Source organism: Caretta caretta, chromosome 6 (genome assembly GCF_965140235.1).
Source record: "Caretta caretta isolate rCarCar2 chromosome 6, rCarCar1.hap1, whole genome shotgun sequence".
In the NCBI taxonomy this organism is placed as follows: Eukaryota; Metazoa; Chordata; order Testudines; family Cheloniidae; genus Caretta; species Caretta caretta.
In genome coordinates this window covers 98,480,549-98,494,822 of record NC_134211.1, presented here as the reverse complement: position 1 = coordinate 98,494,822, position 14,274 = coordinate 98,480,549, and the positions used below count along the sequence as shown (strand labels likewise).

The 14,274-nt window shown below is 43.7% G+C and overlaps 1 protein-coding gene across 8 annotated transcripts in view; it reads left to right on the top strand.

Moving 5' to 3' along the window:
* The window catches only part of EML5 (EMAP like 5), a 295,572-nt gene that overhangs the window by 218,276 nt on the left and 63,022 nt on the right, over nucleotides 1-14,274 (top strand). For all 8 annotated transcript variants that reach the window (XR_012669025.1, XM_048854106.2, XM_048854105.2 and 5 more), the window contains exons 26-28: nucleotides 720-921; nucleotides 3,618-3,744; nucleotides 4,744-4,758. Coding sequence is in view for 7 of the 8 variants with exons in the window: in XM_048854106.2 (XP_048710063.1) it covers nucleotides 720-921; nucleotides 3,618-3,744; nucleotides 4,744-4,758 (344 nt within the window). In the remaining variant the exon portion in view is untranslated. The remainder of the gene's footprint in view (nucleotides 1-719; nucleotides 922-3,617; nucleotides 3,745-4,743; nucleotides 4,759-14,274) is intronic.

Here is a 14,274-nt window from a genome sequence, read left to right as displayed (position 1 = left end):
TGTATAAAATCATGAATGGTGTGGAGAAAGTGAATAGGAAAGTGTTATTTACCTCTTCACATAACATAAGAACCAGGGCTCACCCAGTTCTTGTTTCATGTTTAAAACAAACATGAGGAAGTACTTCTTCATACAATGCACAGTCAACCTGTGGAATCATTGCTAGGGGATATTGTGAAGGTCAAAAGTATAACTGGATTAGATAAGTTCCTGGAGAATGGGTCCATCAATGGCAATTAGCCAAGATGGTTAGGTACTCAGCCTCATGCTCCAGATGTCCCTAAACTGCTGGCTGCCAGAAGCTGGCACTGGACAGCAAGGGATGGATCACTTGCTAATTGCCCTGTTCTGTTTCATTCCATCTGAAGCACTAGCACTGGCCGCTGTCGGAAGACAGGATACTGGGTTAGATGGACCATTGCTCTGAACCAGTATTGTCATTCCTATGTTCTTATTGTAAATTGCAGTGATTTGCTCCTCGTTTTCTTAACCAGAGTCCCACTGGAAGTGCAGATCTGGTTTATATTTCACCAAGTTTCTGGATGATTGAGGAATTTGTCAAATTATGTAATACAGAATAAATGTAAAACTGTTTTAAAGCATATGCTTTTAAAAGGTTAAGGATATAGCAGTGGACAAAAATGTCTTTTATTAGCAGCTCATTTTAATTTTATTTAGAAGAGTTGATTAAACTTTTGTCTTTTTTTTTTCGTATTTAGGGAAAGTTTGGAAAATTTAAGAAGTACGTCGCCCATAGTACGCATGTAACAAATGTTCGTTGGACTCATGAGGACAGTTTGTTGGTCACTGTTGGTGGGGCAGACACATCTCTAATGCTGTGGACCTATGAGATGGAGGGACATCGGGAGAGCAGGCAGTGTGATAGTGAAGAATCTGATCTAGATTCTGAGGAAGATGGAGGTCAGTAATATTCTTAAGAAATACTAGTCTAAGAGAGCAATTCTTGTTTCTTTTAGAAAAACTGCCAATTTAGAAATTAAAATATTTACATAACTATTTTTACCCAAAGACCCCAAATTACTTTAGAGACATTAATTAAACTTTATAGCATCCTGTGTGAGGTACAGACCAATAAATATAGTCATGGGGAAACTGATAGATTAAGTGATTTTTCCCAAGACCACCAAACTATTCAGTGTCTGAGTCTGTGGAACAGAACCCAAGAATTTGCTCTAGCCACAACACAGCACTGGAAATTGCATAGATAGATTTGGTGTACCAGCAGAATCTAACTGCCAGAAACCGATATAAATGTTAAAATCAATACATAATTATATTAAAGAAGTCAGCAAAATAAAGTTCATGTTTAAACACTATTTATTTTAAAAATTGTGAAGAAAAGGATTTGTATATCTGTTGAAATCTACATCATGAATGAATCTGCTTGTCTTGAGGTTTTGTAAAAAGCCCTTGTCTGTTGTATCTAAGTGTACTAGCCTGAAATATGCTCATGTTAGTATTATGGGTCACCTTATCATACAATTCTAAAATGAACAGGAGTAACAACATTTAATCACATTTTATAGAACTAAATATCAGTTCTTTCTGCAATACGGAATGCGTGGGTTATAAAGGGTTCCTATTCAAATCATAGCTCAGGAGTTCGTTCTCGGGCAGGGGTGCTCAAGATTTTCTCAAGGTTGTCAGTACCTCCTCTGTGCTCCCAAATGAGTTTTGCTTGCCTCTGTTACATTCAAGAGAATGAATCACAATCTTCAGATACTTCTAAACTATCCCTGCCAGATTTGGCTTTTTTATCCCTAAATGTTAGATTCTTCTGAAGGCAATTTAACTTTGTTGGCATTGGAATAAATCAGATCACACCAAATAGGCATTTTAAAACATTAATTGGGGAGGATTCTCCTGAACTCCTCCCCTGCTTCTTAAACAGGTCTTAGTTTCTGTGTTGCAAATCTGTCACCATCTTGTAGGCTGCTCAGAAGACTTTGGCTATTTTGCAGCTGTCTACATATATACAGAGAAAAAACACAGCCAGAGCCTAAGCATTTCGATCAGACTCAGCAAGTTTGGAGGTGAGAGAGACACTATTTTGGTTGCAGTTAATATGTGTTTGATAGGCAGCTGGAATTTTGGAATCAGATCGTAGGGAACCCCAGGCTCAAGAATTTGGAGAACAATTTGTATAGCAAACTATTATGTTTGCTCCAATCCAAAAAAGTAATTAATCTTGGCATCATTATTTTATTTCTAAAGTTGATCATAGGGGCTCTAGGCACTGAACCAACAGTTAAAATACATGCACAAAACAGCACAAAACGTAAACAATATAATATTAAAATGTCAAAAAGGTATAATTTTAAACATAACCTTTGCCAATGTGACACATACGTCAACAACTAAACTACTATTCTATGGGACCTGTGATTTTTAAAATGTGTGACAAGTCTTGATCTGATAACACCAAAGAATTCTGAGGGGTGTCTGTGGATGTGTGTAAAATGAGACTTCATAAAAAATCTGGGTCCAATTCACTTAAATTGACATTTCACTTTAGTAAGTTGTACAGGAACTGGCCCACCACTTTTTATTTTTCTGTTATTTTTCTGGTGAGACAGATATCTAAACTAACTATAGTACAGTGGTCCCCAAACTTTTTACCTCTTGCCCCCCCTTACTCCTATCCACATCCTTTCCCCGCCCCCGGGAGCCAGGGCTGGGAGCGGGGCCATGGCTCCGGAAGGTGGGGACACAGATGTAGGGAAGGGGGTGGGGCCAGGAGCAAAGCTGGGTGGTGCTCCCTCCCCCTTCCCTCCTGTGAAAGCTGGCCCGGGCCCCAGCCACTCCCCCCAAACATTCCTCCGCGCCCCCCCACAGGGGCACACCCAACAGTTTGGGGAGCTCTGCCATATTGTCATCTTGAAAATGCTTGAGACTACAGTTACAAAGAAACTACAGCAAAGAGCAATCATTCACAGACTATAAGTGCAAGAGAAAAATTCAGACATTTCCGATATCTCTCTGCCTGCCTAAGAAATCATGATGTTACTAGGACTTTCTTTATAGCAGTTCATACAGCTGCTAACTAAGCCATAGGGATAATCTTCCCAGTCAAGCTTCTCCCATGACATGCCCTTTATTTGAACTTGATATCAAGTTGACCATACGTTTACAAGTTTAAGGGAATAGCTGTTCAAAAACATTTAAAAAGGCAGCATAGAAATAACTATACATAATCTAAGTAATTTAGTTTTACATCTTTATTTGCTGCGTAAGTAGCAGACAGTTGCAGGTTTGGCATGGAAGACCCCATGGCAGGTTGCCCATTGCTGCCCTATGGTGATAGAAATTACTGCCCTTTGAAATCCTTCTATGTTCCAGGATATTAGAGAGACGACAAGAGCTCTGTGTAAGCTCAAAATCTTGTCTCTCTCACCAACAGAAGTTGGTCCAATAAATGATATTACCTCAACTACCTTGTCTGTCTAAGAAGGTGGTATTTAATTACTTGTATATTGTATTACTTTTTATTTGATTTCCCAGTGCTCCTGCAGAAGGGATGCAACAGAAATAAAATTATTATTTATTATTTTTCACTTCCTACTTCTTAGTCCTATTTACTATATTGATTTTATTAGGTTATGACAGTGATGTGACACGAGAGAATGAAATTAATTACACCATTAAAGCCTTATCAACAAACATCAGACCAATGTTTGGAATTAAGCCTCATCTGCAACAAAAGGAGCCATCACTAGATGAAAGGTAATTTCTAAACTGGAGTTATATGTAGCTAAAAAAGTAGCATTTATAATAAAACATAATTACATTGATGCATTAAATGCATAGAGAGCTAACACATTTTAAATCAGTACTGCTTTTGAAACATTTTTGATTACCAGACAATTATTTACATCTAGATCATGCCTCCATTTTTATAAATGGAGGGAATTAAAAAAATGCATAAATGACCTGTGTAAATGATAACATTTGAATAATTTCTTGGATAATATGTTCATTTGTCTGTGTTTTGTTAATATCATGTCTTGTTTTGAACCCTATAAAATACTTATTATAGGCAAAAAGTGGTAGTGATACCTATTGTTATGGGTGTATGCCATATTAGTCTCTAGTGGTTGGTCCAGCTAGAGGATAACAGCTGCAACTACTATCAATTACTCCCTGAATGAAAGTGGTAATGGTCTGGATTCGGACTATGGATCTAAACGTCCCAACCTAGCTGATGATATGTATGTGTGGAGAGTTGGGGGTTAGAAGAATCCACATGATGGATTTTTTTTTCAGTTTGCTTTTTTAAACACTTAGGAACTTACATACAGAAAAACTATACTTAATATACATAAAAGTTGAATTCAAGCACTCAAAAATAAGGATATGCCATAATTAAGATTATCCATGCAAACTTAATTTGGATCCCTTGTCAAAAGTACAAATGCAATAAGTTTTACAGCATTGTAAGCAAAGTCCAGCCCCCAATGAAGTCAGTGTAAAGATTCTCGTGACTTCAGTGGACATTGGATCAAGGCCTAAAAGGTTAGGACCAAAACCTTCTAATTAGGGAGGCTGGAGGAGTAATGGAGACAGAATTTGATCCACTGCATTCATTTTTTATTTTTTAGCCCAGATTTCTGCTATAATATTACTGCAATTCTGTTCTGTTCAAAAATTTTAAAAAATCTGCTTAAATATATACTAATTTTTATTTTCTCTTTCTTCATTTTCCCCTTTTTGCTTCCTGTGAAGGCAAGGGGTAGTAAGGTAAGTTTGTTATCTTTATAATAATCCAGGATAAAGTGTTCTTATTACAAAACTTTGAAAAGTAGAGTTGTACATTGATACAGCAATGAATGCTTAAAATAAGGTGCATTATGCAATATACTGTTTATTAAAATGCAGATTGTTACTGGGCAGCGAAGGGATTAGAGGACAAATAAAGAGCTAGATACAGAGTGTGAGTAGCTAGGCTGGGCATGAGGTAGAAAAGCATGGAGTCAGGAGGACACGTCTTCCCTCTTCCTCCTGGTTGAAGAACAGTTCTGAGGTTACTTCAGTCCAATGGCTGAAGTGTAACCTCCATGGTCCTTTTGATGCAAACCTCTGTGAGCGAGAGAGATGTAGAATCCATGCTGTATTTATGTATTCTGGCCACACGCAACCCATGTCTGTCCGCTCCCACCCTTTGAGTGAAACCGGGATCCACACTGCACATGAGGAGGTTGAACCCCTTGCATGCCTACCTGGCCCCCACTTGCACAGTGGAAGCATAGCGCTTCCATTGCTAAGGGCTCCTCTGCCGTATTGCAGGAGAGAGCTGCATTGTCTCTTAGTACACTATTCCCATTAACACTATTTTGTTCTTGTTGCTGAGTATTCTTATGAAGGGAAAGCCAGTATTTCTCACTGAACTCCAGAACATATCAGAAAGAAAGCAGACCATAACTGCTCATTGCTGTGATAGTGCTCAGAAAGTATATAGTATACATCCCGATTCAAGGGGTTTACAGTGCAGTCTTTTTGCATAAGGAGTTTATGAAGATTGTTCCTTTGACATTTTCCATTTGTTCACTTACATTTCAGTTGAGTATATAATATACATCAAACAACGGGGTCTGTGCTATGAGTAAACTTGATACATCTGCCTAAGTATTACAAAAAAGTTTAAAATATCACCTGTAAAAATATTTCTTGTTTTTACACCATCTTTGACTAAATATACTCATAGGACCGCAGAGATGTACTGAAGTAAAGTTGTGCTTCTGAGGGGAGGATGTCCCCCATTTAATATGTAGATATTTCAAAACTTGTGTGTAAACAAGATATTATATTTTAGAAGTTATCTTAACCTTTTTAATACATAGGGCAGCAAGATTAACATTTTATATAGGATAGAGAGAAATGAATATTGCCTGGTAATGGAGGTATAAGACTATATACATCTGTGATATAGGTATTATGACATCAAGTGCAATAGTCAAGATGTTTGTGATGGTAACTATGCCTGCATTTTCTTTGTGGTCTTATGCATCATTTTTCCTATGTTGTGCTCCTTAAATTTAGTAGATATAAGTAATATAATTTTGTTTTACCTGCATAATTAATAATGTTTTGGCTTAACCGTTTTATTTCACCTTTGGGGAACAGTTCCTCTGTTTTCCCCTACAGGGTAAACAGGATTTTTGCAACTTTGTGGTGACTTTTCTACTGCTTGTGCTGACAATCTTGTATAGGCATTTAATATTGAAAGGAAGATGATTCTACAGATGTTTTTGAAGCTTTCAGTATTTGGGACTGTTTGTTCCCCTGCAGTGCAAGGGAACAAAAGGACAAAAACTAGAAAGAAAAGGGGTTTAAAGGTGTATGGAAGAGGTGGCTGGCCACATGCTATGCTCCAACCTCATGGCATAATTGCCTACAGTCCTGCTGTATAACTCCCATTGCAGAAGAGCAAGACAGGGAAAAAGTGGAATGGTCTGGTGGAACAGCTGCTTTATATGGCTTGTGTCTCAGTGGAAATGGGTCCAGAAAAATTGGAAGGCGCAGCTGCTCTGAGCAGCATTAACTCATGCTATCAACTGACCCCCAGAAGAGACGTTACTGGCCACTCATGCCAATATCAGGCAGGGGAGACAATGGCAACACAACAACTGTACCATCTATTCTTTTGTTCTGGGATGGGAAGGAAAAATGTGGTGCCAAGAGCCACAAATGTATCTGGCTTGGAACCTTTGGGGTCTTTGCTATTAATTCCTGTGTGTCTTTGGCTTTGGCTTTGTGTAACTTTGGGTACCACCCCTTACCTCCTTCACAATGTTACTTATGCAACAGCATGACAAGGAAATGTGAATTTTGGTTTTCCAAGAGTTGATAAACTTATAAGGTAAGTATTCTCTTACTATGCAGTTTTATATAAGGAAAGCATGTGACCCTTCATTTTCACTGGAAACTCCTTATTTGGATATAAGAAAAGGAGTACTTGTGGCACCTTAGAGACTAACCAATTTATTTGAGCATGAGCTTTCGTGAGCTACAGCTCACTAACACGGCTGTTCCTCTGAAACCTGTCATTATATTTGGATATAGTAGATGCCCAAATAGGCATTTCCAATGAAAAGGCAGTTTTGAAATACTCAAAAATGGAAGTGGAGAATTTCTTATTTCTTAGTCCTGAATTCAAAGTAACAAACTCCCTATTACTTGAATAGTGATATGAGATAAAAATGATCATACAGTTGGGTAAAGTTCATTTACATACTATCAGCCTATAAAGTCTGAAATCTTAAGGGAGTTCCCAGGTCCTGTTGAAAGTTGGTGGAAGTTGTGTGATTAACTCCTGTTGATCTCTTTGACTGTGTCAGCATAAAGTGCTCTGAAGGTTGATATTAAAAGTAGAAATGGACCAAAACCTTACATTTCTGACCTGAAGATTTTTTACAGAATATGTGGGTGTTAGAACTCGGGTTTAGTTCAGCCTATACAGAGTTAGAGGTCAGTTGCAAAATGTGAATACAGATCTGAATTTCCAGAAAATTTAGGGAGAAATTGGATGCAGGGTTTTGGTTTGGACCCATTTCTAATCAAGTCATGTTATTCTCTTGTGAAACAGAGTGTTTTCACATAGCTATGACTTATAGTCTGTATTGGTATGTTTATTGTATCCATTATTTAGAATGATAAAATGTTATGGTCTGTAAGGCAACACTCACATGTGACATTTGAATGATTTATGTCTTCTAAGGTGTGTGCATTATTTACCTATTTTTTCTGTGTGGCATTTTTATATATTTGATGGATCACAAAAGATTGGGAAACCATTTTTAATTAAAAACCTTTTCTAAATGTTTCTCTCTTTTCATCTGCATTGTTGGGGTTTTTTTTGTAATATTTGACTGGACATGTTTTCGTAAGAGAGAAAGTTTGGGATTTTAGGAAGGTTATAGAACAGCTCATCATAAGAATGGAAGTGTGAAATCAAGGGAGAATTCCCCAGTTTGTATAATGCAATGAGCAGTATGCACGAATCATACTGGTTAAAGTGCTATAAAAAAGCAGTGTTATTTTCTTGAAATTTAAGGCCAAAAATTTCAAAAGTGATTAGTGATTTTGGGTGCCTCCATTTTTGGATGCCCAAACTGAGATCCCTTTAAGGGGCCTGATTTTCAGAAAGTATTGAGCATTTATCCACCTGAAAATTAGGCCCCTTTAAGGTGTCTCAAGTTGGACATCCAAAATCATTAGCCATTTTTGAAAATTGTGGCCAATGTGTATTTCTCTGTAGTGACTCTTTAAGAGTGGCTTCCTTAGTTCCATGATTGTCTCTCAGTTTATAAGTAAAAAGGTACCAGACAACCCTGAAAATTCAACATGAAATATGTAAGTCAAGTAGAGGTTTTTTTTTTCCTGAGTCATGTGTCGTCCCCAGTAATAAATATTTTTCTACAAGGTGGCCTATTGTTGAAGGCATTACCCGACCCCACTAAGAACTGTGAATCTTCCGGAAAAGTAGTGTTTGTTAGGACTGTATCAGCACTCCCACATAGCTCAGAATGTTAGGAGCTGAGGTTGTAAGAGAAGTGTGGTCCTCAGTAGCTTCAGTTCCTTCCTGTCCAACTATTGACGCTGGGGCCAGCCTCTATTATCAAGCTTCAGGCTGGCAAACACTGTGGGACCAGTTCTGAGGTTGATCAGATGATGTGGTCAGCACCATTGTCTGTGTCTGATGGTGGGGTATCCTTAGTGCTAGGGATTTAGATGATCTCTCCTCTCAGCCATGAACTGCATACTGCTATTTGTGAGAGTTCCTCACTGTGTCTCAGCACTGGGGAAATCTCCAGCTAAGCCATCTCCTGTGAGTGCTGAATTTTCCTCCCAGTACTGGGCCCCATGTTTAGTGAAGTCTGTTTACTCTCCTCCTGCTGTCAAGCAAAAGAGCAAACAGAAGCTGATCCCAGATGGGATCTGCACCAGGGAACTTAGTTCCATTGCAGAGGAAAAAGAAACATTGCTATGGATATAGAGGGTACATCAATCATTGAAGGTCTGGGTTCTGAAGATACTTCTGATCTTTCATGGATGGCAATTCCCAGGATTCTGTCTGGTTGTCCCTACTTTGGAGACAGTGTAGTCTCCCAGTGATGATGCCCCTTTTGTCTGTCTTTAATTAGGTATTTATGCTATAGTGGTGAAGGGCATATGTGATCACCTCACAAACGTTAATTCTTCTTCAAGTGCTTGCTCATGTCGATTGCATTGTAGATGTGTATGCACCCACATGTGCGTTCATCAGAGATTTTTGCCTTAGCGGTATCCATAATGCTTGCCGTGGCGCCCCCTTGAGTGCCACGCTTATGCGCTTGGATATCAGGCACTGCTGTTCCTACTCCATTTCAGTTCCTTCTTCCTTCACCACGCCCATATGGTGTTCAGTCAGAGCACCTTTCCTTGCTTGGCAAGGGCCAGCAGTTTTGTCATCTTGGACTTTGTGCCTTAAGGCCTTGTATATAGTTATTCTTAGTAGTTCGTGTTAAGTACCTGTTAATAGCTTAGTTGTTAGTAGTAAAGGTCCCAGCAGGGACTTTGCCCCCTGTAGGACATGGCCCGATCTCTGGGTTTCAAGCCCTGCACAGACTGTAACAGGCCTATGGCTGTTAGTAACCCTCATGGCAGTTGTCTCAAGTGCTTGTGGGAGGCACACATCAAAGACAAGTGCCGTATCTTTAAGAACTTTTGGCCCTGCGCGCAGAAAGAGTGGGATATTCAACTCCGGGCTCTCCTTATGGAGTCTGCCCTCTGTCTGGCAGCCGAGCACCTTGGCATTGGTGAAGAGTGCACCCCAGCATCAGGCTCCACCCAGCACCACTCCCTAAAACTGGTACCAAAATAAAAGGTGCAAAAACACAGCTCCCCAGTGCTGGTGAGGAAAAACCAGGTGGCAGTGGGCAAAAGAACTGCTTTGGGCCGTCCGCTTATCCCGGATCCCCATAGTCGGCCTTCACCAGTTGGGGCCGTTAGCCCAGTAAAAAGCCCTCCTCCAACTGCTGCGAGCAGTACTGGACTGTCTTCCTTGAAAGCACCGACGCCAACACATGCGCCCCAGGCGTCGAAGGAACACAGGCCTCTGCCCGTGCTGCTAGCACAGCAGGTGCCACAAGCTTCAGCAAAAGCTCCCCAAGAAGGCAAGCCAGCTGAAAAGGCTTCCCAGGGAGCAGTGGAGCACCACAGATCCCCTGAGGTGATGACATGCTCTCCACCTCCGTGCTGATGGACGCTGGAGCCTCCATTCAGGTCAGCAGATACTCGCCATCAGTTGCCGGCATCACAGTCATGATCCCCATCGTCCTGATGCGGTTCGCTGAGTGGAAGGCGCCAGTCCCCCTTCTACCAGCACTGACCACCATCCAGCAGATCATTGTCTTGTTGCTGATCCCGATCACTGATGCTACCTGCCTCTGGTCCCCCGTCACCAACCCTGGTCTCCACGCAGTAGGTACCAGTCCCTCCATGCAGGGCACCGGTCACGGTTATCGGTAGTCTCAAGGCAGACTCAGGCATCTACAGCCGATCCGTGGTCTCCGGAAGGGGGTTCCTCTGGAACCGAGGGTTGCTTCAGCCCATCGCCTAGACCTCAGCAGCAAGAATGGGCTACCGAGCCAGCATTGATGGTGCCGGGACAGTGGCAGCCGGGTGAATTGCCCATGCATTAGCCTTGTTGGCATGCGTGGGGAGTTCCAGTTATGGCTATGCCCCCTTCGTCAGCTGCTGCTTCAGAGCACTGAGCCTGGTACCGGAGACATGCCCGGAAGCCAAGACTCAAGAGGCTGTGCCCTCCCCTAAGCCACCCTCCCTGGCAGAAGAGGAGGACCAGAGCCCCCCTCAGGTGGGAGAATCATCATCTTCATCCCCGGGTGAGGTGGTTGCAGGACCCTCCACAGCCAGCCTGCCTGATGATTTTAAGGACCACCAGGCCTTGCTCTGGTGGGTGGCCGAGAACTTGGGCCTCGAGGTGGAGGAGATGGCCGAGCAGACAGGCACTTTATTCAGTGTCCTGTTGGCTTCTATCCCAACCCGTGTTGCACTACCGGTGCATGACGGGGTTCTCAAAATTGCCAAGGCCATCTGGCAAACATTCTTCTTCATCCCTCCCACCTCAAAATGGGATGAAAAGAAGTACTTTGTCCCAGCCAAAAGTTTTGAATATCTCTTACCCACCCTCCCCCTGGCTCGCTGATGGTCTCAGCAGCCAATGAAAAAGAGAAGCAGGGGCACTGCGGTTCAACCCCAAACAACAAAGAGGCCAAACGACTGGACTTATTTGGAAGAAAAATTTATTCTACCACCAGTTTACAGTTTCGGGTGGCGAAAAATCAGGCCCTCTTGGGCCGTTATACCTTTAACTTATGGGACTCCCTCCATAAGTTCAGAGTCCCTTCCTTGGCCAGTGGCTCAAGAGTTTGACGCTCTGGTGTAGGAGGGTACCACAATGGCCCAGTGTGCACTCCCAATGGCCTGGGATGCAGTAGACTCGAAAGCCAGGGTGATAGCGTCCATGGTGGTGATGAGACGTAGCTCCTGGCTTCAAACAGCTGGACTTTCACAAGAGATGCAGGCCTCCATATCAATGTGAGGCAGCTCAGGGCAGTCCACCTGGCCTGCCAGGCGTTCTTGCCGCATGTGAGATGCAACGTGGTGCAGGTCCTTATGGGTAATACAGCCGTGATGTATTACATAAACAGGCAGGGAGGTGCCAAATCCTCGACCCTTTGTCAGGAGACGCTCAGCCTTTGGGACTTTTGTGTGCGGTATGCCATTCATCTGGTCGCGGCCCACCTACTGGGCTCCAGGAACGTCCTGGCAGATTGCCTCAGCAGGACCTTCTTGTCTCACCATGAATGGTTTCTCCATCTGGAGGTGGTTGACATAATCTTCCAAAGGTGGGAAACTCCCCAGGTGGATCTGTTTGCATCTAGACAGAACAGGAAGTTCCACGAATTCTGTTCCATCCAAGGTCTGGACAGAGGTTCCCTTTCGGACCCGACTTCCTCATCCCTTTGTTGGGGGCGCTCACGTATGCCTTTCCATTGGTGCCATTAATCCACAGGGTCCTGGTGAAAGTCAAGCAGGACAGAGCAAGAATTATCCTTATGGCCCCCGCATGGCCCCATCAGCACTGGTTCGGCATGCTGTTGGACCTTTTGGCAGCTGCCCCTCTTCCCCTGCCTCTTCACCTGGACCTGCTGTTGCAGAACCCACAGCAACCTGCTGCATCTGAACCTGGTGGCACTGCATCTGACGGCTTGGCTCCTGCGTGACTGAGCACGGAAGAACAGGCGTGCTCGGCCCATGTTCAGCAGGTTTTGCTGGGCAGCAGAAAACCCTCAACCAGGGCAACCTACCTAGCAAAGTGAAGATGGTTCGCATTCTGGGCTTTGGAGGGGCACCTTCAGACCAAGCAGGCCTCTCTGCAGGATGTCTTGGACTACTTGCTGCATCTCAAGCTTCAAGGGTTGTCCCTCTCTTCCATCAAGGTCCACCTGGCAGCCATCTCAGTGTTGTATTCCATGCTCCAGGGCAGGTCTCTCTTTGCCCATCTTATGACGGTGAGATTTTTAAAGAGTCTGGAGCGCCTCTAGCCACACATCCAGGATCCTGTCCCTTCCTGGGATTTGAACCTCCTGCTGTCCAGGCTCATGGGATCCCCCTTTGAGCCTTTGGCTATCTGCTCCCTCCTGCTGCTCTCCTGGAAGGTTTCCTTCCTGGTCGCTATAACCTTGGCCTGCAGGGTGTCTGAGATTAGGGCACTCACCTTGGATCCGCCCTATACGGTCTTCTTCAGGGACAAGGTCCAGCTGCACCTGCACCTGACGTTTCTTCTCAAGGTCGTCTCCCAGTTTCATATTGACCAGGACATATGCTTACCAGTCTTCTGTCCGAAGCCTCATGCGTCAGATGAGGAGTGCAGACTTCACACCTTGGACGTCAGGAGAAAGCTGGCATTCTACATAGATAGAACCAAGCCATTCCGCAAATGGACACAGTTGTTTGTGGCAGTGGCAGACAGGATGAAAGGTTGCCCAGTGTCTGCTCAGCGAATCTCATCCTGGATCACGGCCTGCATTCGCTACTGCTGTGAGCTGATGAAAGATCTCTTCTCCCAAGTCCCCACCTCTTCCCATCCAGTTCTGCCTCCTCCCCTGAGCATGCCGTGCCCTGTCCCACTCCTCCCCCTTCCTCCTAGAGTTTCCTGCATGCCACGAAGCAGCTGATTGAGGTGGGCAGGAGGGGCTGGGAGGGAGGGGGAGGAGTTGATCGGCAGGGCTGCCGGTGGGCGGGGGGGAGGGGGTAAGCTGGCTGCCAGTGGGTGCTAAGTACCTACTAATTTTTTTTCATGTGTGCTCCACAGTATACCTCCCTGATGCAGTCATCAAGACCCTTCATCTTTGACTGTCTCCTACACTTAAAGCAGCAGGGCCTGTCAGTGTCATCAATAAAAGTTCACCTGGCTGCCATTTTGGCTTTCCATCCAGGAGTGACAGACCAATCAGTCTTTGCTGACCTGATGGTTGCGGGTTTTCTTAAAGGACTTGACAGGTTATACGCTCAAGTTCAGCAACCGATCCCTGCCTGGGACCTTAATCTGGTTCTTTCAAGGCTAATGGAGGCCTCCTTCGAGTCCCTAGCAACATGCTTATTACTCTGTCACGGAAGGTGGCATTTCTGATGGCAATAATCTCAGCTAGGAAGGTGTCTGAGCTCAAGGCCCTAACATCCGAACTCCCGTATACCATCTTTTATAAGGGTAAGGTGAAGCTTTGGCCTCACTCAGCCTTTCTTCCAAAGGTTGTCTCTGTTTCATAGCAATCAGGATAGTTTTCTCCCAGTCTTCTACCCTAAGCCACACGCTAACAGTTGGAAGCAAAGACTCCACTCTGTGGACATTTGCGGGGCACTGGTTTTATATCAAATGGATGAAGCCATTTCAAAAATCAAACCAGCTGTTTGTCACAGTAGCAGACAGGGTGAAGGGCCCCCCCACTGTCTTCCCAAAGTATCTCATTGTGGACCTCATCCCATATCTGGGCATGTTATGATTTAGCAAAGATACCTGCCCCTGCACTGGAGGTACACTCTACAACAGCACAGGCCTCCTCAATGACATTTCTGGCCCAGGTCCTGATCCAGGAGACATGCAGGGTGGTGAGATGATCATCAGTCCCCACCTTTACTTCTCACTTTGCCATTACCCAGCATGCCAGGGATGATTCAGCAGAGCGGTGCTTC